This window comes from Mesocricetus auratus, unplaced genomic scaffold, assembly GCF_017639785.1.
Source record: "Mesocricetus auratus isolate SY011 unplaced genomic scaffold, BCM_Maur_2.0 Super-Scaffold_4256, whole genome shotgun sequence".
Classification (NCBI taxonomy): Eukaryota; Metazoa; Chordata; class Mammalia; order Rodentia; family Cricetidae; genus Mesocricetus; species Mesocricetus auratus.
In genome coordinates this window covers 129737126-129764123 of record NW_024429182.1, presented here as the reverse complement: position 1 = coordinate 129764123, position 26998 = coordinate 129737126, and the positions used below count along the sequence as shown (strand labels likewise).

At 44.1% G+C, this 26998-nt stretch overlaps 1 protein-coding gene across 2 annotated transcripts in view; it reads left to right on the top strand.

The window, feature by feature from the left end:
- Adamts17 (ADAM metallopeptidase with thrombospondin type 1 motif 17) overlaps nucleotides 1-26998 on the top strand; it is a 307470-nt gene that overhangs the window by 131814 nt on the left and 148658 nt on the right. For both annotated transcript variants that reach the window (XM_040730601.1, XM_005083951.4), the window contains exons 9-10: nucleotides 22662-22802; nucleotides 24443-24593. In XM_040730601.1, coding sequence (XP_040586535.1) covers nucleotides 22662-22802; nucleotides 24443-24593 — 292 coding nt within the window. The remainder of the gene's footprint in view (nucleotides 1-22661; nucleotides 22803-24442; nucleotides 24594-26998) is intronic.

Here is a 26998-nt window from a genome sequence, read left to right as displayed (position 1 = left end):
TTAATTTTCTGCTGGGTTGCCATGGCCAAAACAAAGTCATCCAAGATGGCACAGATGGGAGGAGAGCCGAGTTTAGCTGTGGAGCCCCATCTGCAGTCCCCTCAGAGATCCCTTCCATTACAGACCCTGCCAGGAGTTAGATGGGACCCAATTTTCTCCTTAGACTGCCAAGGATCCTGGCAGATTCAGCTGAGTGACTTTTCTCATGCTTTTTGGAGCTAGAAGGGACTCCTGAAGTCATCTCAGCCTCATACTTTAGGTGGCAAGCAGCTTCCTTCCCATAGCTGCAAGTGGCTAAGCCAGAGCCTAGGCTGCAGCATAATGCCCTTTCCACACAGGGGCAGAAGCTGGGCTACAGCCCTGTGAAATCTCTGACCTTGTCATTGTATCTACTTGCCTTTACTTAGAACAGTGGTTCTCAACCTAATGGGTTGTGGCTCTCTTGGGTGGAAGGGGCCACATCAGATATCCTACATATCAGATATTTCTATTACAATTCCTAACAGTAGCAAAATTACAGTTGTGAAGTAGCAATGAAATAATTGTATGGTTGGGGGTCACCAAAACACAAGGAACCATATTAAAGGGTTATAGCATTAGGAACACTGAGGACCACTGAGGTCACCCTCCTACATGGCTAGGTTTCTGGAGTCTATGGAATAGGTAGATTCTATCTTTAAAAATGGATGGACCCTTTATTCTGACTGAAATCCTTGTGCACAGAATTCCTACTACAGGTGGAAATTCTAAACCAAATACCCAAGGCTGCTTTCACATGCTAAGACCACGGGCATGCTGCCACCACCCTGGTCATTGGCATACTGGGTAAGGACCCTTTCAGCCTTTTCTCTTTGATGCACATAGGACATATTCATACCTTGGTGACTTAATCATTCAGCAGAAAGTCCCAGTTGGAGGACCCAGAATTCTAGGAGAGCTGTGGAGTCACATACTTTGTTGCTGACACCCCGGTGGGACATAGAAGTTGCTAGGGACCAGCACATGAGTCTAAGAGCGGCCTCTGGGGAAAAATGCCGGTAAGTGGGTGGATATAAGTGAGGGAGGTTGTCATTTCCTTCGAGTCACCGGGAAACATTGAGTTTCAAGATTCCGTCTCCTTCCACATAGCCACACACTTCTGAGGTTCTGAGAAGGGGCTTGTGTCAAGCAGACCTCTGTCTTAAATTACTTAAATCATCATTAAGGACGAAATGGGATAACAAGGGAGTAGGCTGGTAGTTTTGAACCAAGGTGGCACATGTCAAGGTGAGGCCAAGGCTGGGAGACAAGGCGGACAGCTGTGGTGAGAAGCAGAGCCCTGTGGTCCTGGTTCATGTGACCCTGGGAGCTTGCATTTGCGCTGTGCCTCTGCGTGACTTCCTCAGCTGGCAGCTGGATGGATTGTCGACAAGAGCAGGGAGGAGAGACATCACAGTGGTCTTCAGAAGTGGCACCACACTTGTTCCCAGTGTCTCCACATCCAGGAAGTGACAAATCCAGCAAGATCCCTGCTGTGGGGCAGATTTAGGTACTCCACTGATGACCTAACATCTCACATTATTTTTTTTCTGCTCTTAGGTGTTTTCACCTATATTACTCCTTCATACAGAAGTAGTGAGCACCAGTTCTGTACCTGACCCCTAATGAGCCTCAGTTGATTTATCGGGCGGGGGAGGGGGTTCTTCAAGAGAGAGAACACTTAGATTAATTAAGGGCCTGCTCATCTTTGTTGCACATGCTCTCTAATCATCCGAGGATGTCAAAGATGTTTCCTCACCCTCAGAAGCCATTGCCTGAGTTCCTGAATGCCTGTCCTCCTCTGATCTCCACTGGATGACTCTTCTGTTTGACAATTGCCACCTTAAACTCAAGAATCTGGCAAAGGAGGTTGAGGGAAGTCCCTATCTTTGGTGCTGTCCGAACTGTAGAAACACTTGTAAACTTCATTGGTGGCTTTGCTCTTTAGTGTGCTTTGAGGGTTGGCCCCGCCCTAGCACCTTGGAGAGTGCCAGGAATTGGGTCCACAGGTGATCCGTGTGCACATGGAAAATATGATTAAAGCATGCTAAAGGGGTAACTTTTTCTGCCTAGGTTGTCTCATTTGCTTCTAGCTGCATGCTGGAGCCACAAGGACTTACATGGCTAGGGTTGTAACTTACTGGGCAAACACTTGCCTGATGTGCACTGAGGCCTAGACTCTGTCCACAGCATGACCAAAGGTTGTGAGAGGGATAGTAGGGATAATAAAATAGGCTAAGTAGAAGTAACAGTACTCACTCGAAGTGGTAAAATGAAAACATAACTCACAGGATGGCAAGAAAAAAGAAAGGAAACAAAATCACATGCCCATAGCTACCCCCAGTCTAAAGTATATAAAAGCACTAACTAAAAGACACTTGCTGGCAGAATGGATTTAAAAACACTAATACTCTATATGCTGCCTAAAACAGGGCTGCTTAAGTTTGTGGTACCACTTTAGGCATACAGGTAGATAAAATATGTATACAGATCAAGCATTTACTATAAATAAATCATAAATTTGTTTTAAAATAGCTCTTGGATATACATATAATTTTACCAGTTACATAATAATGTAATGAATGTGCTTGCTCATTTTTTACATAAATAACCATATTTTGTTTGGATATTTAATACTGTAAGGCATAAAACATTTTCAGAGTTGGCCGATGTTTTGATTGTATAGTCATCAATGCTGGGAACACTGATTATATGTCATGGTATAAAACATAAAAGCAGGCATATGTTTAGGGCCATGTGAGAAACTGTTGGAAATTGTGTCTCAATCTCTTCTGGAGGGAGAAGGAAGCCTCAAGACTCAAGAAGATAAAGCTGATAAGGTTCAGCAGGCTCATGGAACTTATAAGACTCAGTTGAAGAGGGTCAAAGTTTCCAAGACTTAGGAAGCCATTCCTAAGGGTGTGTGCAGAGAACACTTGCTGACAGAGAGGAGACACTTCATTGGTCATTGCCTGGAGTCCTGCAGGGTGCTCCAGGGAAACTGGAGTGATCACCCATGCTGGGTGGCCTCTCAGAGATGCAGCTGCCTTTGAGTTCCATGCATCTCTAAACAACCCTTCACCCAAGCTGCTGTAAGTAACAATCCCCCCCAAAAGAAAACCCAAACATTGGTTGACCCAGCTAGACCTGAATCATGTCTTGGTCTGCCATTGGTGGACCATCTAGAGTAAAGAGATGTTTGTTTGTATCTTTCCAGGGAAAGTCATACAAATCAATCCTAAACCAAAATCCCTTTTATTATTTTGTTTGTTTGTTTTTTAGGGAAATTCAAGTCAGTACCTCAGACAGCCGCTCTTACAATGAAAACACAGTAAGATACATGCTGAGGATAGGGAAGTGTTGCATGCCTTTGTGTTTTGTGGATAAATCTCTGAGCTTCTAGAGGAGCAGAAAACTTTATAGATGTGAAACACTGCAGTTGCCGAGGGGTTTCAAGCAGTGGTCGTTGGCACTGCACGGACTGAAGGCATGTGTACAGTGCAATGGGCAGTGCTGTGACGTCACAGCAGTGGAGCCATGTGACACAGTGGGGCACCTACCACTGAAAACACCTCGAATTTATTTCATGTTTGGTTTTTAAGTTAAATTTTGGTTGCTTTGTGTTCATAAAGCTGGTACTGTTGCTATATTTCATGCCCTGCCCCCCATTCTGTTGTATGGCGCCACATGGGATCACAACCCACAGTTTAAGAAGTTTCTAGGTCTACAAGGAACCAGTATAAGGGCCTTAGTTGACAAAATACTTGTTCTCTTCAAGCTCCTGTGGAACTTTGGGCCAGATAAGCCTTATCTTGGGTCATTCAACAAGCCAGAATAAGTGCTAGCAGTTGGGAACCATGTAAAATATAGTCTATGAGGTAATGGAATCAAACCATATATCATTAACAAAGACAACAGTAAAGTCTCCAAACACTTAGAAATTGTTTAGAAATATGTTATTTAGCTAAAACTTGATTGAAGCCAAAAGCAGAATTGGGCCTGAGAAGATAACTCAGTTAGCAATGTTTTGCCTTGCAAGCATATGCACCAAAGTTGGATCCCACACAACCCATGTTAGAAAAAGGCCAGGCACTGTGGCCAGCTCTGTGGTCCCAGTGCCCAGGATGTGGAGGCAGGCAGACCCCTAGGGCATTCTAACCCACCTAAGTCTAGTCAGCTCCCAGTCAGAGAGGTCCAGCCAGCGAGAGACCTTGTCTTAAACAAAGAAATAACTAAATAGTGAATAAACTTTTACCATAGTAGATAACAATGAGGAATAATATTCAAGGTTAGCTTGTCCTCTGGCCTCCTCATGCCACACATGAGCCTGTATAGCCAACTACGCACACACACACACACACACACACACACACACACACACACACACACTTACACACACGCACACACACACACACACACACACACACACGAGCTGAATGGAAATGAAAGCACAATTTATGAGTATGTATGGGGTGTAGCTGGAACAGACCTAGAGGAATGTTTATGGCACTACATGTTTAATTGGAAAATAAAGAAATTCACCCAACGGTATTCTAAATTCTTACCTCAAGAAACTGGCAGAACAGAAACATACAAAGTAAGCAACAATAAGGAGCAGAAATCAATGATGTGAAAATAGGAAAACAATAGAGGAAATTAATGAAAAAAATGCTCTCCAGGATAAGTCAACAAAATCTGCAGGAAGATTGACAAGATAAAGGGAGGAATCATGTCAACATCACGCATGACCTGGGATATCGCAACTCCTATAGCCTTCAAAAGGATTGTAGCAGGACAACTGAGAAGAAACAGAGAATTTTCCTGAAAGCAGCAAACTAATAAAACCCAGTAGGATGAAATAGATGACCTACATCTATTTAGTAGACATGTGTCTACTAAAATAGAAATTTTAGCTAGCACACTAAGACCCTTAATTCTGCCCATAAGTGCATGGGAACAGGGCCATCCACAGAAGCATGAACAACCTAACAGTGTTTTCAGTAAAGAATGATTATCCCTCCCCCCAGCAACTATCCATTGCCAATAGCTCCTCAATATGGGGTGGGGCATGGAGAGCATTCTCCTCATCTGTGATGGGATTTTGACTGGCTTGATATTGTGTAGGTCTTGTGCAGATCACCAAGCCACTGTGAGTTCATGAGTGTGATAACCATGTTGTGAAGCATGCTTCCTAGTCCTCTGTCTCTTTATGTGCTTTCTGCTTCCTCTCCCATGATGTTCTCTGAGCCTTGGTGTGTGGGGTTAATACAGGAGTCCCATGTAGGGCTGAGCACTCAGTCTCCTATTCTCAGTGCTGTGATCAGTTAGGAATTTCAACACTGACTGCAGCTCCCTGCAAAAACCAAATATATGAAGCTGTGAATGTGATAGAATAGGGGAATATAGGGGTGGGGAAGGAGGTAAGGTGTGTAGATTTGATCGTGTTTTTTTGTGTGTGCGTCTTAAAAATAATTTTAAAAAATTTTGAATTTGTAGTTGGATGTTATAGATGGCGTTTAACATGATCTAAATGGTACATAATGAATAAATCAAAATATCCAATTATTCCATTAATATGTACACTTTTAAATTTGAACTTCTTGTTCAATTTTATTTCATATGTGTGTGCATATGAGTGAGCATGGGCATGCATGAGACACAATGCCCATGAGGAAGTCAGATGACAACTTTCAGGAGTCAATTCTTATCTTTCACTTGGTTGAGGCAGAATCCCTCTTATTCTGTCTCTTGCTATATATCTTATCACAGGCCTGGGATCCTGGGAGCTCTTGGCTGATTCTCCTGTGTGCATCTCAGGGTAGGAATGCTGGGATTATAGGTGCATACCATGACATCCAGCTCTTTATGTGGAATTCAAGGGTCAGATTCGGGTCAAGTGTGAGTGGCTAATGTTCTGTTCCTTGAGTCATCTCTCTGGCCCCTGTACAGTTTTTATGCATTAGTTTAAAAACTTTAAGCTAAAACTTGAAAAACATAAGGTAAAACTACCCAGATAGCTCTAGGCCAAGATGATTTCACTGAAGAATTTAACCAAACACACAAAGAAAAATTATCAGTTTTATATAGCATCTTATAGTAAACAGAAAAGGTAAGAACATTTCCCAATTAAGGGTAAGAAGCTGATATTGTTCTGATACTAAAATATGCAAAATGTAGCTTAATATTACTCAAGAGAATTTTAGAAAATCAAATCCAATTGTGTGTGTGTGCGTTTATGAGAGAGAGAGTGAGTGAATAAATTTCTGAATGAACAAAAATACAAAGCCATGACCAAGGGGGATGTATTTCAGTCACAAAAGATCGGTTTAATTTCAGTTCAACAATTTGTATTCTATGTCAATAGCCTGATGAAGGAATCCTAACAATTGATGTAGAAAATTCATTTGTCAATATATCTAACTTCTATTGTCTTCTGTTCATGATAACAACCTACGTCATTTGGAAACACAGGGAATGATCCTCTACTGTCCTAGAGCATCAACCAAACAACCAAAATGCATACACGGGACAGCAAAGACTGTAACCTAAGTTGGAAATAACCTACACATCTAAAGTCAGATGCAGGATTTGTCGCAGGCTGATCAATAGACCAGAGAAGGCTTGAATTCCTGAAGAGACATACTGTGTTATGAAATTGAAGACTTAACATGGTAAAGATACCAGTTCTATGTGAGTTGATCTGTAGGTCAGATGCCATTCTTATCAAAACATTAGCACTGTTTTTCTTAGTCAACATAAAGAAAGTGACTCTGAAACTCTCAAGGAAAACAATGGGCCTAGAGTAGTAGCCAAAGCCATTTGAGAAAATGAAGACTAGAGGGAAACATGTCACTCTCCTGATTCTGACACTTCCTCTGTAGCTGAGGAACACAAACATAATTCAGTGAGTATCAGGGGAACCTAGAAATAGATTCACACAAATACACCTGTTTTTTTCTAACAGAAACACAAAAGCAACTTAGTGAAAAAAAAAGCTGCAAAATTCGGACATCCATTGATGAAGAAAATAGAATCCTGACATAAATGCCACACGTTCCCCCCAAAAACTTAGCTCAGAATGAGTTATGAACTTCAGTGCAAAATACTAAACTTCCAGAAAAAAATAAGGCATGGGAGGAAAGTCTGGCTGGGCGAAGTGTTCTTGAACTTTCACAGAACACCATCCAAGCAAAAGAAAGGGTTGGACGCATGGGTGTTGAAAGCTTTGCTGTGTGCAAGGCCCTCCTAATGGTATTAGAGCCGTTCAGTGAAAACAAACTACAGCAAACTGTAAACAGCCCTGAGAAGATGGTGAAAAGGCCCCAACAGGCATTTCACCGAAGAGGACAAGGGCGGACAAAGGCGTGTGGCTAGAGAGGAAGTGCTCGTGTGATTTCAGCACCATTAGCAGGGCAATGCGGGCTCAATGAACGATGTGGTGATGTGTTATCACCACATCCTGCTAGATGGCTACAATAAGAAGAGTGACATCAATTGCTGGCCAGGCTTCCGAAAAGCAAGTCACTCCTACATCACTGATGAAAATATAAAGTAATAGAGCTACTCTACAGAACAGTTTGGAGATTTCTCTTAAAGCTAAAACTGCCCAAGCTCTTGGGAGGAAGAAGCAGGAAGATTGGGAGTTCAAGATCGTCTTCAACTGCATAGCTAGTTCAGGGTCAGTCTGGAATACATGAGACCCCAACTCAAACCCTGGAGATTACCAAGTGGCCCAGTGGTTACAGTCCTCTGCAATTCACCCCCAGAGAACTGATGATACCATCACCTAGAAACTTGCATGTATATGTTAAAGCAGTTGTCTTCATATTTGTCCCCAAACTAAAACTACCTAATTTTCCAGTGGGTAGACAGTTAAACTGTGGCTCATTCATTTCCTGGACTACTACCTACCAATTAAATGTGTATAAATTCTAGATAGACAATGGAAACTTAAACAAATCTCAAATTATGCTGAGTTAAAAAAAAAGCTCTCTTTGAGAGGAATAGACAGTACGTGATTCCATTCATATTACAGCTGTGAACTAGTGTAATTGTAGAGATGGAGATGAGATTGGTGGTTGTTAGGGCTTACGGGGTAAGGAAGAGTGTGGATAAGCCCTTAAAGGGGAAGTCTGTTGGTGACGGTACACTTAAGCTTTTTGATTGTACTGTTAATTACATGGGCCTACATGTGTTTAAATTGTATTCAGCTCAAGCCAGGCACCCAACAGAGAGCACAGCTTAGTAAAAAATCAGACCTGGTTCTGTTGGATGTGGTGATTTCAAACTTCTGATCTTCATTATACTGTGGTGATGCAACATATTCTCACGGGGAACGCTGAGCCAAAGGTGCATAGAACTAGCATGTGTTTTTATTTTCAACTTTTGTTGAATTTATGATGATTTTCAATTTAAGAAATTTAAACAAAAAAGAAAATAGAGAATTACCTTGGGAGACTATCCAGTCCACACCTCATACTGATTAGGGATTTCTACATGTAGGAGAAGGTGGGCATCTGTGTTTTTCAAAACTCATTAGATGATTGTCACGTTCAGCCACATTTGTGACTCTGTGCTTATTGGCTTGAGTGACTGTCATGATCATTGTCATCCTGCCCTCACAGTGACAAAGACTTACATTGCCCTTGCTCAGTGCCCCTCCATGTGAAGCACTTAACCCCCACCATCATATCTAACCTCAGTAGTAATTGCCATTCCCCATTCACTGCCATGGTCTGGACTTCTCCCAGTGTGGACCATTTGGCCCCAGATGAATGATCCTGGAAATGGAGAAAATACAGTCTCCTCATCCTCACCCATTGGCACTTAGTTTCCTTTGGGAAGACTCCTGGATTGGCATGGGGTTCTGTTTCATCAAGAGCCCGAAGCCTCCTTGACTTTTCCCCATAACAAATGGGAAAGAGAAGGGTACTGCTGTTGGCTATGATCATACTTCTGAGCAGGGTGCTCCCTTTTCAGGAACAGGCTGGAAGGAGTGGATAGTAGACCTTGGAAAGCCTTGCTTGTTGTGGTCTTCTAGGTTTCGAGTTCCTCTCCCTCCTCCCTGAAGTACCTTTCTAGATGTAGATATGTGTGCTGTAGTTATGGCACCGTAAGACCATTTGGGGATCCAGAACATGTCCACCAGGAGAGACAGAAACATAGCAACACAGGTAGCAGGAAATGCAGCGTGCAAGGCCTGGCTGGACACACCGAGGGCTGTGCTTCGGGTATGGTCTGATGGGAGGTGAACTCCTATCAAGGGACAGTTTGCTCTGGCCATGTGTGGCCTCTTCTCCTGTATTCTGCATATGCCAGTTTCTGTCCACTGTACACCCTGAGCTGAAGAGGCTGGAGCCCCAACCAGAAGAACCCTCGCTACCTTGGACTTCTTTGCTTTCAGAATGGCGAACTCAAGTGAACCTCTGCTCCTTGTAAATTAGCCAGCCTCAGAATTCTGTTATAAGCAAACCAAGACATGGAGATTGACTCAGAAAGACATCACAAAGAAGGCATTACCACAGAGGCCCATCCTCATATGAATCTGCTGATTTTGTTTGGCCTCCTGGTGTGGCGGCAGGGTCTGCAGAACAAACCACAAGTTAGGCCAAAGTCTGGCAGGTGGCTGCATTATCTTTTTGGGTGCCTGGGTCAATTTGTTCCATGACTTGATATGTCCTGAAAAAGGAAAAGCTTTGTCTGCAAAAAAGGGATGTCTATATGCCTGTGACATTGCCAGGAGCAAGCCTGCCTTAGGAATGGAAGGTAAGGGACAGAAGGGAAGCGTAGGACGTCCCCGCTGCCATGCTGCATGTCCCAGAAGCACTGTTCACACAGGCAGGTGTCACTCACAAGCTGAAGTCAGCACTGATGTGACATGAAAGCAACTAAGTCCAAGGGTACTGATCCCACATGACCCAGAACCAAGTGACAAATGCAACCAACATTCAGAGGTGGCCAAGTCTCACAATGTCCTCCCGAGGTTAGGATCTCCATCACACATTCTCTCATTGGTCCCCACCAGTCAGTCACTGGTCGGTTCTCAGTTTCCCTTAGTGGTTGAAGCATCGGTTTTATTTTCTTGAAGAATTTACCCTTCTCTTGATAATCTCAAAATGGAGAGGGGGTTGTATTTGTTGGCATGTGGTTCCTTTCCTGCCTTTAGCGTCTCTGCCCTGCCAGAGTTGTCAGATTCAGTAGTTCACGTTGACAGACGTTTAAATCAAGGCAAGCAATGAGGTTGTTTTGAAAGAAGAAAAAAGGCAGAGATGGCGCGGTACCCTTAGACTTTGATTCCTACTCCACTGTGCAAGTGGAGCTGTGTCCCGTGGGGGTTGGGTGCTGTGCAACTGCAGGGTGAGGGAAATCAGCAGGCAGAGGTGCTGCAACATGGGGGCGCCATCTTCTCTTCTGTTTTGACCCTGGAAGTGGCTTGTTCTGGAAGCTGTGGGGCGTACTGTAGGGACCTCCTTGTGTCAACCCTGGGAGTCTTCTTGTCTGAAACACCTTTCCTATCTCTGATGAGACTTTGTGGGCAGGGTCCCTTTCCTGTTTTAATAACCCATTATCAACTACAAAGTTGCTGCTAGTAAAAATATCAATTATCGCTTATGCAAGATCTGGCATGACTTGAAACCACATTCCATCCTCAGAACACCATAGCTGCTTTGAGCCAAAATTCAGATAGGGTTTGAGGACAACTGTGTACACAATCATTAAGTCAGCCAAAAGAATATATTTTTACCCTGTACGTTGACTGCTAACTAAGCAGTAGTAATTAGTTGCAAGAAGCTATAATTTATACTGGGGAAAGTGGAGAATTTTTAAGTCATAAAAAGTATTGCTTAAGGCAGGGGAAAGAATATAAAGCCCCCAAAGTTCAGTTGTATGGAAATGTCAGAAATAATACCTTGGTTTAAGTTTTTATATTATGTGTATGGATATTCTTGCTGCATGTATATTTGTGAACTCTGTGTGTGTAACTGGTGCCTGAGAAGGTCAGAAGAGAGTTTTGGATCACCTGGAACTGTAGTTACAGATGAGCCACTATCAAGGTGCTGGGAATTGAATACAGGTCCCCCAAAAGAGCAATGAGTGCTCTTGACCATGGGGCCACACTAGCCCTTGGTTTTAGAAAAATGAGGAGTCTATACAATGTCTAAGTTTTTTGAGCAGTGTACAGTCACAAACTAGTATAGCCATGCGCTATCTACTTTTTTAGTCAAGGGCCAATAAATGCATCATGTATATGACCATGGTCCCTAAGGCTAGATCACAAAGGTCATAAAGCTATCATAGTGTACAGAGCACACACTCTGTGGTGGTGTTTGTATGATGGCAGACATGCCTAATGATACCTTTCTCAGACTGCTCCTGGTTAGGAAGCAAGCAGCCGGTGGCAGTGTTTAGTCACTAGTGCAATCATCACTTGTTCGAGATGCTCACCTCAGAGTGGAGGTGAACAGAAGTTTGGATTTTTTTTAATGTGTCCATAATGTGACAACATGACTGCCCAAAAATTTTGGTTGGAAAAAGAGATCAGTCTGAGTTTTGGCTTTGACTCATCAATCTAAAGTGTGCAGAAGTTTGATTATCAACTGGTCTACACTACAGTAGTGGTCCCCAGACTTCTAAGGGTGTTAGAACTTCCATGGGAACACATATGAATGCAAATTCAGAAGTCATGCCTCATGCCAATGTTGTGGAAAGGTGGACTGTAGGAGCGAGACGCTGGTGTTCCTTTGAGCTTTCTAGGAGAGTCCGCTGAGCAACCACATTTGAAAGTCACTGGACTTGGTCTTCCTCGGTCTTCTGATTCTAGAATCTGCCTTCCAAACTCTGTTCTGTCTCCCTGGTTGTAAGTTTTGTTAGGCTGGGTATAAATGGCCTTGAGCCTGTAATCTGTAATATACATTTGCATTAATAGATTCTCACGTGCCGCTGGAACTCACAGAGAAGCTGGCTCTGGAAGTAGGGTAACCACCCTCATATCAGACCCACACATTTTTATGTCAAGTGTCCTCCAAGACTCTTTGTCTGGGGATGGTATAATCCCTAACTCTGCGACAGAGGACAGGCAGAACAACACAACAGCCCAAGAGTAAAGACGCTGTGTTCTGAGACCAGCTAGAACAGGGTTACTATTGTTTATTCTGTGATATATAAAAGTGCCTGCTGTGGGAAAGACGTGGAAAGTTCGTCCCATGGGAAGTTTGTCCACGGAGGGAAAGATTACTGGGGGAACTCCAGCTGACTGTCTCAACTTCCCCAGTTAGTTTCTGCTGAGCTGGGTGTTTTGAGGACCCAAATTGATATTGTTTTGTTATGTTGTCTGGCTAGCTGGTTGGCTATCTATCTAATCTATTTATCTACCATCTGTCATCTATATATCACCTATCTATCTAACATCATCTATATATCTGTCATCTGTCACCAATCTATCTTCTATCTATCCGTCACCTATCTATCTATCTACCTATCCTTCTGTCTATTTCTTTTGCATTAGCCTACTATATATTTAATAAGCTTACCATTGAAAGCCCCCCTTGGAACTGTGACTTTTGACCTGCATAACCTGGGTAAGTGTCTTCCCTGGATTCTCTGGTATGGTAACTCTAGGAAACTTCAGGAACAGGACTCCCAACTACTTCAGGAACATAGGCCAAGGGAACAGCACCCCAGGAGGGCAAATGCCTTTAAGAGAAATTCTGCGATCTGGACAGGTTGTTTTGTTTTCCATGAGTCCAGGCATCCCATCAGTCTGTCATTATTTACCAGTTTCTCTATGTGATTAGCCAGGCTGTCAGAAGTTTCTGAGCTGTTGAAAATATAAAACAGAATGACAAGTCCTGCCCTTCAGAGTGACTCCGAGAACCACAGAGAGAGGGACTGTGATGGGACATTCCTTTGCCTCAAAGATGGAGAGCCACTTTAAAGAATAAAAGACCTGTAATCTGGGCATGAACCCAAGCCCTGGGCACTGGTGTGTTGTAATCATGAAGGGACTGAGATTGCTATATGCCCTATGATAAACACATCACAGCTCTGGAAGGATGTTACTCTGGTTGCCCCTCCCTCCCCACCTCTCCAACATGATGGGAGAGGCAGAGTCCAAATAAGGAGTCCATAAAGACACCCCCCTTATTAGCTTCATAAAAGGCAAGTGGGTGATAGTCATTAGGAACAGGAAGTCCCCTGTCCTAAGGATTGCTACTGCCTAGAGCATCCTGTGCCTTTTGATGTTCCCAACAGGCCTTTGAACTTTGGGAGGCCTCAGGTTTTTCTGTAGCCCCTCCTCTGTCAGCTAATACTCCCTCCACTGGCCTTTGAAGAGACAGGAAATGCTGGGGTCTGGATTCCCATGCCCATTAAAAGGCTTCACCAAGGAGGAGACCTCAGAGTCTGGAAGCTAGTTGGGGCAGAGGGCAGGTTCCATCTTATGCCCCTTGGTAGCCTTTAGATTTCCACCATATTCTGAGTTTTAGGTAATTAATAAATTAACCAGCATCACAACCAGCCCCTTTCCCATTGGATGAGAGATCTAACAGTTACTGCTGTGGGGCTGGGGGTTAAATCTAAGCTTCTTGGGAATCAAGGTTGTTAGATCCAGGCAGACTTGAAACTGAGTCAAGAGTGTCACAAAATGAGTTTACGTAATCATGCCTATGCGTACACACGCACACATGCCAGAGGAAAATGTCTAGTGCCCTGTTCTGTTACTGTTTGCTTTATTCCTGTAAGACAGTCTCTTACTGCACCTGGCACTTGCTGGTTTTGTTTGTTTGTTGTTTGTTTAGCTATGCTGGCTCGCCAGCAAAGCCCCAGCCATCCTCCTGCCTCCCACCCACTCGAGTTACAGGTGCACAGCCACACCCAGCTTTTACATGAGTGTTCCTGTTTGTGCAAAACAGCACCTTATCCACTGAGCTATCTCTTAGCCCCACCTTGATCATTTATTGTAAGTTAAATTACTTGTCTCCGATTTTGTTATGCCCTCGGGGCATCTAAGTTAGCAGCTCAGAGGCTGTTTAATTCCCTCACTCTCATGTGCCTAAAATGAATAAAGTCATTGTTCCTTCATAACCACCAGGCCCTAATATCCTCATTCTTTTAGAATTCCTGATGTGACCCTTTAATGCAGTACCTCGTGTTGTAGTGACTCCAACCATGAAATCATTTTATTGCTACTTCATAACTGTAATTTTCCTACAGTGATGTGTCATGATGTAAATATCTGATATGCAGGATATCTGACCCCAGTTGGGTCTCAACCCACAGGTTGAGCACGCTGCTTTAGAAGGTGAGTTTTGTGTGCCTAGCACATCAGGGCTGTGTCTTCCTAGTAGAAAGCCTTTGACAAGTATATATTGAATGAATAGCTAGATATGGCTACCCCTGTTTAGTTAGGGGTGAGGAACTGAGGGGCAGAGGTGTTGCTGACTAGCAGAGGGGGCAGATCCTCCATGCTTTGTCCTTCTTTTCTATCTTTTCCTCTGTTTTAACATACTCCAGTGAAGTTTGGTGAGTTAGAGTAAAAGGTCCACTTGCTATGAGTATCTTATCTGTGTATATTAATGCAATACAAAGGGATATGCACACGGACCTAGACATGACTGAGATAGCTCGTCTTCTGTCATTTCATGACTGGTTCATTGAGAGAGACAGTATATATTGTGCATGTATTACCCATTTTCACCTACCATGACGTCACCAATCATAACAAATAACACCAATTGATGCCATATGGTGGAACAGCTCGTCTCAGAGCCAGATGAATCCAATGCTTCCAACATGGCTGAGTCTAGAACCCCTAGCCATCTCCTTCAGCATCTTCTCTGGTGGAATTGAGTGGGGTGGTGCATTGTGGGAGTTCTTTCTTGACTCCCTCCATGGTATGCTTTGAGATTTCTTGTATCAAATCCAGAAGAGGTGTGCTATTTTGCTTAAGATAAGATCCATCCGAAGTCATTATGTTGTTATCGTGTCTGACATATGTGACATGAGGCCTATCTGTGCCCTTGACCTCACCATCATTTAGAGTTAAAATGACTGTGAGCTTAATGCCACACATTTTCGTTAAATATAACATTGCCAGAAATAATACATGCCCTGGAACACAAACCTAAAATAACATGGAATTTTCAGTCAGGTAATCTTTAATTTAAGCTAAAAATAACCTAAACAGTAGTTTATATAAACCTCAAGGAACAGGACAGCAGCCCACTGCCAGTTCATCTAGCTGTAAGACACTTAGTTAGCATTTGAACCTTTCAAACCAGATCAAGTGTGAGCTATATTAGACACGAGCCCCACAAAGTCAAGAATCCCACTTTTGGCTGGCTCTGCTGACTAGAACATTCCTTTCGGAAGGCCACCACTGAGGGCCAGCAGAGGGAAAAGCTCAAGAGATGCTATGGGGAGCCTGGCTTTGTGGGCGGCACCATCTGCTTCTCTGAGTGCTCGTAGAGCCATTCTGTGTGTCTCCTGAGGGTCCAGGTTCTCTGGCCAGGACCATCTGATAGTGAGGGTCAAGAAACCTATTTCCATTTATAGCTGACTTTATCACTACAGAAGAGTTGGATGTGGTCCTGGGCTTAACCCTCTTCCTGATTGAGATCAAGGGCTCAGCTCCCCTGGGTAGTATTCCCAAACAATATCCTTACTTGAAAAAAATCCAACTACTGTCAAATGTATTTTTATACGCACTTATCCATCACACAGCAACACCAAAGAAAAAAATCCATGACAGAGTTAAAACTAAGAAAACAATTGTTTATATGCTCTTCTAAATATTCTATTCGCTGTGTGTATCAGATTTTCATTATCTACTCCTTTGTTAGAGACCAACTAGATTGGCTCCATTTCTTTGCTATCGTGAATCAAGTAGCAGTAAACTTGGGTGAGGCTATAGGGAATTCCTATAGGCAGAGCTGAGGTTCCCAGGGGGATTTAACCATTTCTGAAAATAAGGCAAGACTGTGTGTAGTTGAGAGATGTCCAATATGGCAATAGTTGCCATGATCTTCATGCTGTAACTGGCCAGGTGTTCTTTCCTTGGGATCATACCACGAGAATAAGGTCCTCCGTGTCAGAGGGTCTGAAACTTGGTACAGGCAAACGAGTTAGGCAGTTGGAGCCCCTAAGTTAGACCCCAGAGTTCTGGTCTGCATCACTCAAAAGGCTCTTGCCAAAGGAAGCAGGAGACAGGTACACAGCCTTCACACAGCAACGGAGGAAATACTTGGGGAACATGGACCAGAGAAGAAAGGAACATTTTGCTTCTGGAGGGAGCATTAATGCTTCCAGAAAGCCTGGGCTTCTGCAATACTGATCTGAGTCCTAAGGGAAGCCATCCGGGGACTAACATGGAGCCTCCACTTACCTCCTCACTTACCTTTTCAACCTTCCCCAGCCAAAGCTGAAAGCAACAGCTTAAACCAGCCACATGCAGTGGCCAAGCCGTGTCATGAAAAAACAGAAATCGAAACGTTTTTAATGAGGCATTTTATTTACTGAGATCTGTCAAGAGTTTTCAGAAGTACCTATTAAAAATATGACCTACTTCAACCTGTGTTACATTTAAGGTGGTCACTTTTTGATGGACTCTATGGTAAATGTAAGTGAAACTCTAGTTTATCCCCTTAAAACTTAGGATGAAGCAGAAAGAGAAGAGGGGGGATAAACATAAAAAAAGCAGTAAGTTGATTTTACTTAGCATAGTATCTTCAGAGTTAATCTGTATCTTTGTAAGCAAACGGATGAATTTCCTTTGCTGTTTGGAGACAGGGTCTCATAATGTAATCCTGGCTGGTCTGGAACTCACTATGTAGACCAGGCTGGCCTTGAACTCATGAGATATCCGCATGCCTTCCCATCTTTTCTTTAGGCTGGGTAATATTCTGTCGCATGTAAACAACACGTTGCATTTGCCCATTCATCCATCACAGGACATTGTCTTGGTTTGCTTTCTACTGCTCTGATAAGCGCCAAGCAGAAGTCACTTGGGGAGGAAATGATTTATTTGGCTTACGTGTCTGTTCACTGACCATCACTAAGGGAAGCCAAGGCAGGAACTCAAGCAGGCCAAGGACCTGGAGGCAGGAAGTAAAGCAGAGACCATGAACAAATGCTGCTCACTGGCTTGCTCAGCCTGCTTTCTTATAGAACTCAGGACCACCTGTTCAGGGATGACATTATCCACAATAGACTGGGCCCACCCACATCAATCAACCATCAAGAAAATACGCCACAGGTTTGCCCACATTCAATCTGATGGATTCTCAGTTCTCAGGTGAGGTTCCCTCTTACCAGGTGACTCTGGCTTGTGTCAGTAGCCCACAACCTAACATGCACAGACTTTTAGGCCATTTCCATGTTAGCTATTGTCATCAGTGCCAAAATAAACTCAGGAGTGCTGATCTCTGAGCTCTTAATTTTACTGTTGTGGGGGATAAATAACTGAAGTGAAATTGCTGGGTCATACAGTAGCTTGGTAGTTCTATGTTCCCTTTTTGAGACACCTCCACATTGGTTTCCACAGCAGCAATTGCCCTGCCTTGCCTCCTGGCCATCAATACAGAGGTTCCAAGCACTCTACATCTTCATAGGCTCTGGTCCTGGCATGACAAGCATGAATGATAACTCCTTGTGTTCTGATTGGCAACTCCCTGGATCAAATCAGGTGCCATCGAGAGCATCTTCTTCACAGAACTGAGAACTTGTGTGTATTGTCTTTGTAGAAATGGCTATTTGAATCTTTAGTCTTCATTTCAAGTTCAGGTTATTAGCGGATTTTCTTCTTTTCCTTCCTTTCTTTCCCTCCCTCTCTCCCTCTGCTCCTTCCCTCCCTCCCTCCTTCCCTTCCTTCCCCATTTCTTTCTTTCTTTTTTTTTTTTTTTTTGCAATTGACTTACAGGACCTGCTTATGTATTTTGGAAATAAAACTCTCAATGTGTGCTATGTCAGTGGTTCTCAACCTGTGGGTCATGACCCCTTTGGGGTCACATACCAGCTTTTTACATTATAATTCATAACAGTAGCTAAATTACAGTTATGAAGTAACAACAAAAAATAATTTCATGGTGGGGCGGGGATCACCACAACATGAGGGATTGTATTAAAGGGTCACAGCGTTGGAAAGGCTGGGAGCCACTGCACTGTGTGAAATGAGGCAGTCACAGAAAGAACAGTACTGGAGAGGTCACCTATGATATAAGAGTGGGTGGTGGTGACCGGTGGGGAGGGCCAAGCCATGCACTGTGGCGATGCAAGGTGTGTGAGCTCTGAGAACAGATGCTTGGTCGGCAAATGTAGTGAGTACTACTAGATCGAATGCCTAGGAAATCAAGATAAATAATGTTAAGATCTCTTGCCACAACAACAAAAAGTCTAGAAAAAAAATAAACCTCATGTTTGCCTACCATGGACAAGGAAAGCCATGGGCTCAACCCTGCTACCACCAAATAAAATCTTTTCAAGTTCATTGATTTTAAGTAGGGTGCAGAGGTACGCCCCTTTAATCCCACAGTTTGAGGGACAGAGGTGGGTGGGTATCTGTGAGTTCAAGGTCAGAACTGGTCTATATAGCAAGTTCTAGGCTAACTAGTGCTACAAAATGAGATCATGTCTCCAAAACATAAAAAGCAAACCTCAAAAAAAGTAAGCCTATTATGTGAAACCTTATTTGAAAGTTGCTTTTCCATATATTCTCATATAAGTAAACATTTTCTGTTGTCACCAAAAAGAAAAGAATTATTAAAAAATTACATTGAAAGAAAGAACTCACTTTATATATCCAAATGACCGGAGGGATATATCTAGATTGTTCTCATTGGGCAGGGTTATTCAATCTTTTCCTAGATCTGTTTTTGACCCTTAGGGAAAATGATACACACCAGGGAGAGGAAGATGGTGCTTATTCAAGCAGAGATGGTTTTCATCCTATGAGATGTCGGCCCCAGTATGAAATTAATTACTCACCTGTCACAAATGCGCAGTATCCGATATTCCCGGCACATTATGCAGTGTCAGATAATCTATTTGGTAAATATTTGTCTGTGCTTGCTAGTGGCCAGCACTGATGAGAGTTGTGCTGAGGGATGGGTTAGGTGGGAGGAGAAACCCCTTCCATGGGAGTCTCCAGAGCTCTGTAGGCTGGCTGACCAGTTAATTGGAAAACTGGTTCAGGTGGAGAAACATCAAAAAATTATACTTAGGTGCTTTACCATTTAACTTTTTTAAAAAATTAAATTTAAATTAGAAACATGGTTGCTTCACATGTCAATTCCAAGTCCCTCTCCCTTTCCCTCCCCTCTTCCCACACCCTCCCACCAACCCCTCCAATATCCCCTCATTTCCCCAGGGAGGGTGAGGCCCTCCATGGGGGTGTCCATAGTCTGTCATTTCATCCAGGGCACCTCTTATTGTTAGATGGGTGCCCAAAGTCCATTTGTATGCCCGGGATAAATACTGATCTACTACCCAAGACTCAATAGATTACCTAGGCCTCCTCACTGACACCCACATTCAGGGGTTCTTGATCAGTCCCATGCTGGAATCCCAGCCATCACTCTGGGATTCAAGGGCTAACCCTTGTCAGGTCAGCTGTTTCTGGGGGTTAAACCAGCCCAGTCTTAACCCTTTGCTCATCAGTGCTCCCTCTCTGTCACTGGATTCCATGAGTTCAGCTCAGTGTTTAGCTGTGGGAGTCTGCCTCTGCTTCCATGAGCCATTGAATGAAGGTTCTGTTTCCCAGACTCTCTGGCCATGGGATTGTAGGCTGGCACTCCCCAGATCTATGTCTAAAATCCATATATGAGAGAGTACATGCCATGTTTCTCTTTTTGTGACTGGGTTACCTCGCTCAGGATGGTTTCTTCTAGTGCCATCCATTTGCCTGCAAATTTCAGGATTCCATTGGTTTTTTTCTGCTGAATAGTACTCCATTATGTAAATGTACCACATTTTCTCTAACCACTCTTCGGTTGAGGGGCATCTACGTTATTTCCAAGTTCTGGCTATTACAAATAATGCTGCTATGAACATAGTGGAACAGACATCGTTGTTGTATGAATGGGCATCTTTTGGATATATGCCTAAGAGTGGAGTTGCTGGGTCTTGTGGTAGTTAATCATTTAACTTAAACTTTATAAAACATGTAGACATCATCAACAATTCTTGTTTGTTTGTTTTTCCAGTTTTGTGATTGAGAGGCAGGTCTTTTTGGTGAGGGTATCTGCTTACTGGGACTCACTATCAGCCTCCTCATTGCTAGATGCAAGTTGGAGCCTAGTTTCCTCCCCTTCCTTTTATCCTATGGTGGTTGGAAAGAAAATGGCCCCCAAAGGGAGGGTCTCTATTAGGAGGTGTGGCCTTGTTGGAGTGGGCATGGTCTTGTTGGAGGAAATGTGTCACTGTGGAGGTGGGCTTTGAGATCTCATATATGCCCAAGCCATGCCTTGTAAGACAGGCTACTCCCTGTTGCCTGCAAGATGTAGAATTCTCCAACACCATGTCTGCCTGCACACCACCGTGTCCCACCTTGACAATAATGGACTGAACCTCTGAAGTGTAAGCGAGCTATCCCAATTAAATGATTTCCTTTATAAGAGTTGCCATAGTCATGGTATCTCTTCACAGCAATAGAAACCCTAAGATATATCCTTTCCTTGTTCTCCCCCCCTTTCTCTTATTGAACCTAAGGACTTGCATATGCTAAACCAGTGTTCTACCTCCAAGTTACTACTGTGACCACTCCAGTCTCTTTCCTAAACATATTTCTATATGTAGCAGGAAGGTAAAGTGTCTCACGAAGCAGTCTGTGGCCAGATGTATATGATTTATTCTTCATCTTTTACTGTTCTCCTGCCCATAGAACATGGTAGCCTTGTATTTTAGTTACCAGCCTCACGAGTTTTCATGAAAACAACTTTACCTTCGCCCTCATATTTCATTGCCATGAATTCCCGGGTATGAGGTAATGGGTATCACTGGCATGTGAAGGCTGGAGAATGCAGTGAACCATCCTCAGCTGGTGGAAATGGATGGATAAACATGCTAGCCCAAGACTCAGAATGTGTGAGCACCAGGCAGCATATCTTCAGAGGATATGGCTTTGGCCAGGATCAGGCCAGGCAGCATTTACACAGGCAAATGTGTATTGGTGACTAATGGAATGCGGAAACCATAGTGTAATCTGCTGGTGAGACCTCAGCAGGGAAGAGCAAGCAGGGGGATATAGAGAGGCGGTAAAAGATGTTCCAGGCAAAGAGGGACTCGGGCTCAGAGAAAGCACTCGGAACCCCTTCTTATCATGGTCTCCTTTCCTAGGCTGATGGTGACTTGAGTTAGGGATGACATCTTTTGTCCACTCCATCTTGTTTTGACACTTTCCCTGGCACTTGAGAAGCACCTATTGTTTTTGCATGAATCAAAATGTGTAGGCTTTAACGGACGCTGTAACGATACGCGACACACAATTACTGACAGTAAAGCTAAGTATTTAATGTAGAAATTACTCACAAGATACCAAACCCAGAGGAGACAAGGAGTTTTCGTCTGCCGAACTGGAAGCCAAACTCCAGGAAAAGAGACCGAGACTTCCTGTGTGCTGTCTTTTATGCCTTCCCCCGTAACGCCCCTAGCCATGCCCAAAAGTGGGCCTGGCTAGTGATGTAGTTCCGCCTACGTACGTATACGTCTTTACATCCAGCCGTATATGTCTTTAGTCCTGCCTAAAGTGGGTGTGGTTAGCGGTGTGGTAAACCGCCCTTTTATTACCTCATCTGTATGCGCCTCTAGTAAGTCACATGTTTAATGGCGGCATCAGACTTCCTCCTACAAAAATGCATGGTTGTATTTCTTTCACTGTAATTATCCACCCAAACAAAACAAAATAATGACAACAAAACAGCTTCCTCAACTACATTGGGTTTCTCTTCTGGAAACTATGGTCAGCAAGCCGGGGGCACGCATGGGCGTCTGGATAAACTAAGATCAGTGTTTGGGCAAACTCCTATCCAGCAGTGCCTCGCAGTACTCCTCAGGTACAGCTCACAAGGAAGGTGCCAGGACTATAATACCTGATGGTACCCAGGGAACGGGGGCTGATGAGGCATGGGGGTCATTCTGGGTCTTCTCATGTTTCTTGTGAATGGGGAATTTTTGAAGTAAACAAGCAAAAACTTGGAGGGAGATGATAGACAGCAAAAACACAGTTGTTTGAGTTTGAAGCCTTGAAGCCACGCTCTTCAGTAACTCAATCTCTGGTGTTTTCCACTGTCAGCAAAGTGTGGCTCATTTCAAAGGAGCACAAGGCGTTTGACCACTAACAGAATGATATCAGGTCATCTCATCAGAAGATGAATCTTTATTAGCTATCTTGGATTTTATTAACTATCATACTTGCCATTAATTATAATGATTAAGAATTTATTCACTCATCATTAATTCTTTTTGCTCAGTCTTCATACATTCTGTAATCAAACCACCTCAGTTCTGTATGAACTGACTATGGTCTGTAGTGTGAGAACACTATCACCCTACATCAATCTCTGTACTATCAATTTGATTAAAGTTGACCCAGGACCTAGAAATGAGTATGTGGGGTACAGCGTCCCACATTCTTTCTCTTTCTCTCTGAACAGCCTGGGAATGAACCACGACGATGACCACTCATCTTGTGCTGGCCGGTCCCACATCATGTCAGGAGAGTGGGTGAAAGGCCGGAACCCTAGCGACCTCTCTTGGTCATCCTGTAGTCGAGATGACCTCGAGAACTTCCTCAAGTAAGTCCTTGAGTCATTCTGTAACATCAACAACAGGAAGTTTTTCCAAAAGACCAAAGATGGGCAACTTAGCAAGTATGACAAGTGAATCTTTGGATGAATCCTCATCTGACTTGGGATGTGGTCAGTGCAAAGTGTCCTATAATAGGCAAAGGCCTCTTCCTGAGATTGCAGCTGGTGTGATGTCACATGTCCAGTAGGGAATCATTAACTTATTGGTTGAATGAAATCCAAGGGGCAACTTGGATGCTGTAGAACTGAGGGTCCCCTGATTGCTGAAGTTGCTTCCCTTGATGGGAGTGAATTATCTAGGGGTGGGTTTGCACACTTCCCTCCTTCGTTGGGGAAGGGATCTGCTTCTCACTAGCTAGTTCTCCCTACAGAATGTCTATAGTTCTCATATTTCTGTGGAACAGTTCCTTATTTGATTTTAGACCCTTGTTAAAGCAAGCATACTTATGGTCCCTGTTGGCCCCTTGGTGTCCGATTTAGGGCTATATTTATAGTCTTGATGTGTTGGTCCTGATTGTTTCCCTACTACATTGTGTATTCCACATGAAGTGGAAATAGAAGGGAGTCAGTGAGTCTCACTGGCAGGTTGAGTTGGACAGACCAGCTCTGTTTGACAGGACCCGGGCAATATGGGTTGAACTAGTTAAAGGGTCTTATTCATGTTTCCTATTGATGGAAAAAGTGTTTGGTAAATAGGCATAGAAATTAGAAATGAACTTACTGTTTTTAAGATAGTCTACTTCCACTGAGTATTGTAATCACAGACTCCTAATAAAATGTTGTAAGTAACTGGCATTACTCCATATCACCCAGAAGGGTCAGGGTGACAAGACAAGATGCTGTCCATTTGCTCGGGTGCATAGTGCTGGGTCCCACTAGTAACAAATGCCTTGTGACTGAGCCTGGGCTCTGTGGACTAACCTCAGCCATATATATGTGCATTAAATCCTTTCTCCAGAGTTTTGGCAAGTGTCTAGTTTCATTTGCCTTACTTTAAGGATAGGAATTAAAGTGTTGGGCATTATATCTCCTAACAGAGCCCCCTTGGGGAAATGTATCTCCCTTTATAAGTGAACATCCCCTTCCAAGGAGAAATATGTAAGTTCTTCTTGACAGAGGAAGCCCCTGACTTGCCTTCTGAGATAGCAGGAGGTATGGCCAGGTAAGACATCAAGACTGACATAGTTGCTTTGACCCAGAAACCCCTCAAAGAAACTCCATGGTGTCAGAAATCAGAATTTGAGTTTATGAAAAATGAAACAGCCTTAACTTGTGTTCTCTGTTGTTCATGGTGACTTCTGCCCAAAGTCATATTCTAAGAGGGTTCAGAGTATTCTAATTTAAAAAAAAAAAGAAAATCATCACCATTCCCCAAGAAAACCCACTTGCTTCATCAGAGCTGTTCCTAAGGCTCTGCTAAGTGGTCAGTTTTGGATTGTCTTCAGAGCAGAGACTCATATTTAGCCACAGAATAAAAGAACACACACCCCAAAAGGGTAACCCTGATGTCCAGCACAGAGTCCCTTGTCCCACGGATCATTGGAGGCACATTGCTCTCAGAGACTGAAAAATCAGAACGAAGATGGTCCGGTACATTTGGAAACTGACCTGCTTCTTGGCTTTTTCAGATCCAAAGTCAGTGCCTGTTTACTGATCACTGACCCCAGGAGTCAGCACGCCCTGCGTCTCCCACACAAGCTGCCAGGCATGCACTACAGTGCCAATGAGCAGTGCCAGATTCTGTTTGGCACCAACGCCACCTTCTGCAGAAACATGGAGGTAAGCAGCCAGGGAAGGGTGGACTTAGGAAGACACATAAGTGTAGCAGACCCTCTGCAGTTCCGGATTCTGCTGGAAGTCGTGGGTATCTCAGACATAGACATGCATGTGACCGTGTGTATGCATAGGCGTCCGGGTGTGTGCCTGTGCACACATCCTCATAGGTGCTTGCGCAGGCGTGTCTCATATAACCAACTGTGAGGGTACCGACACATGCTTTTGCCAGCATCTATACATTCCCAGCCATACGCATGGGCAACTCTGAATGGGATGCTTTGGGGATACTGACACTAAGAGCCCAGTGTTTTAGCATGAAATCTTTAGGACAAAAGAAATCTAGTCACACTTCTTAGAAATGGTGTGATATCACCTGATTTCAGACCCTGGCCAGTTAGAGAAGAGTGCTAAAACCTGGTTCACAGATGGAGAGAATTTAATAAGTGACATATTAATTTTATAATAATGATATAATAATTGCCGGGCGGTGGTGGCACACGCCTTTAATCCCAGCACTCGGGAGGCAGAGGCAGGCGGATCTCTGTGAGCTTGAGGCCGGGCTGGACCGATAGCCTCTGAAACAATACAGAGAAACCCTGTCTCGTAAAAACCAAAAAAAAAAAAAATTATATAATAATTCACAAACAGCACTTCTTGACCAGTGCCCATATGGCTGATCCTAGAGCTCTAGCCTGAATGAGCCCCATTATTCCTCCCCAGAACTCTCTAGAATGTACTTCCAGCTTGCAGACAAGACAACCAAATCAAGCTCCATTTCCATGCCAAATGGCTTAACTAGTGTATAGGTAGCAGTGGAAGGACGTGGGGCCGAATCTGTCACCCCCACGATGCAGACTTGCTCACGGTGCTGCAAACGCTGAGGCCTGTGGCTCCACCAGGGCTATGTGTAGAACGTGCCAAGAGGAATGTGTGAGGACCTGTGACAGGTCGTTTACCATGTGTGTGGCTGCCTGTGTGACAGGCAGGGGTGGCCAGACACAGGAACATGCTAGAGAAGCTGGTGGTCCAGGTGGTGCTTGGCAGCGAGGTGAGCTGCCTGTGACAGGAACAGAAGTGGCTAGGGATAAAGGAAGTGCAAGAGCCCCGCAATGCGGTTTGGGATGTTTGTTGAATCCTGGGCTCAGGATAGCATATAGTCCCAAGGAAGATATGCGGTAGACTGACCAGCCTCTAAATACAGGAATTCAGGGCAGGCCTAACCCCAAAGCTAACGGGTACACGGAGTAACTATATGTGAGTAGGGGGAAAGGGTAGCCTAGTGGCAGACACTTTGATGGCTGCTAGCCACAGCTGTCACTGATCACCATCTCCTCTAGTGATTTAGTGATCTTTAGGGGATTCTGCAAGTGAGCTGACAGTGAGTGTTCACAGTATGTCCCAGGAACACCCTTACACTTCTGGGGCATGCGTGGCAGAAGTCCCATGACTCTCTGGAATGCTGAGAACTTGGGGGATGGTGCCCCGGGCCTGGCTGCATCCCCCTCACCAAATGCACACTGGAACAACTCATGCTTCTGGACTCTAGCTCACTGTGTCCTTAGTCTTCCATCCCTGCTCCAGAGGTGTGTGCTCTGACCACATCCAGTCGTGCAGAGGTCTGTCCTTTCTCCTTCCCGGAGCGTAAGCTAAACGCTTCTGGGTGCTCTCTCTCACCACCGTCTGTCCCCATCCCATTCTCTAGGTCCAGTTCACCTCTAATCTGGCCTGGTCTCTGGGAGTCCACCAGGAAGCTTATGGCAAAAACACAACCAGCTGCTTGGGGCTCCCTCTGCCTGGCAGCCCCTCTCCCAGTTATCTGAATGACTCGTCCTTTCATTTTTGTTTGAGTTTTCAAATGTTACCTTCTTAGTGAGGCCTGCCCAGTCTCCCCGTTGGAGAATATAACCTTGCCATCTTTCCTGACCCTCTCAAGGAAAGCTCTGCTTTCATCAGCTTACTGCCTCTCCACTGGCTGCTTCCTCTCCAGTCTGAAATATTAGAGACAAAACAGGAAACGGTGAGCTTTCAAGACATTGGCTATCAAATAACCAAGGCCCTGCAGTGACTGAGAAATCTGAAATAGGAGGAGCCCCGGGCCTCTGCTCACCTATGTCCTGGACTGCCCTCAGTCTGCAGCACGTACAAAGGAGAGCTGGAGAGGGCTGCAGTGGTTACCTAGGAAACAAGCCTTCTAAGAGTGTGCAGGACTCACTGTGACCAATCCCCCACAGAAACAACCTGTGGGAGAAGGGGTTTATTTGGGCTCATCATTTCAGAAGAGTCAGTCCATCCCTACAGAAGGCATGATGGCAGAAGCATCCATTCGTGGTGGCAGCAGCATGAGGTGGTAGCTCTTCACATAGTGGTGGATCAGGAAGCAGAATTGCTAAGTTATATAGTAAAAATAG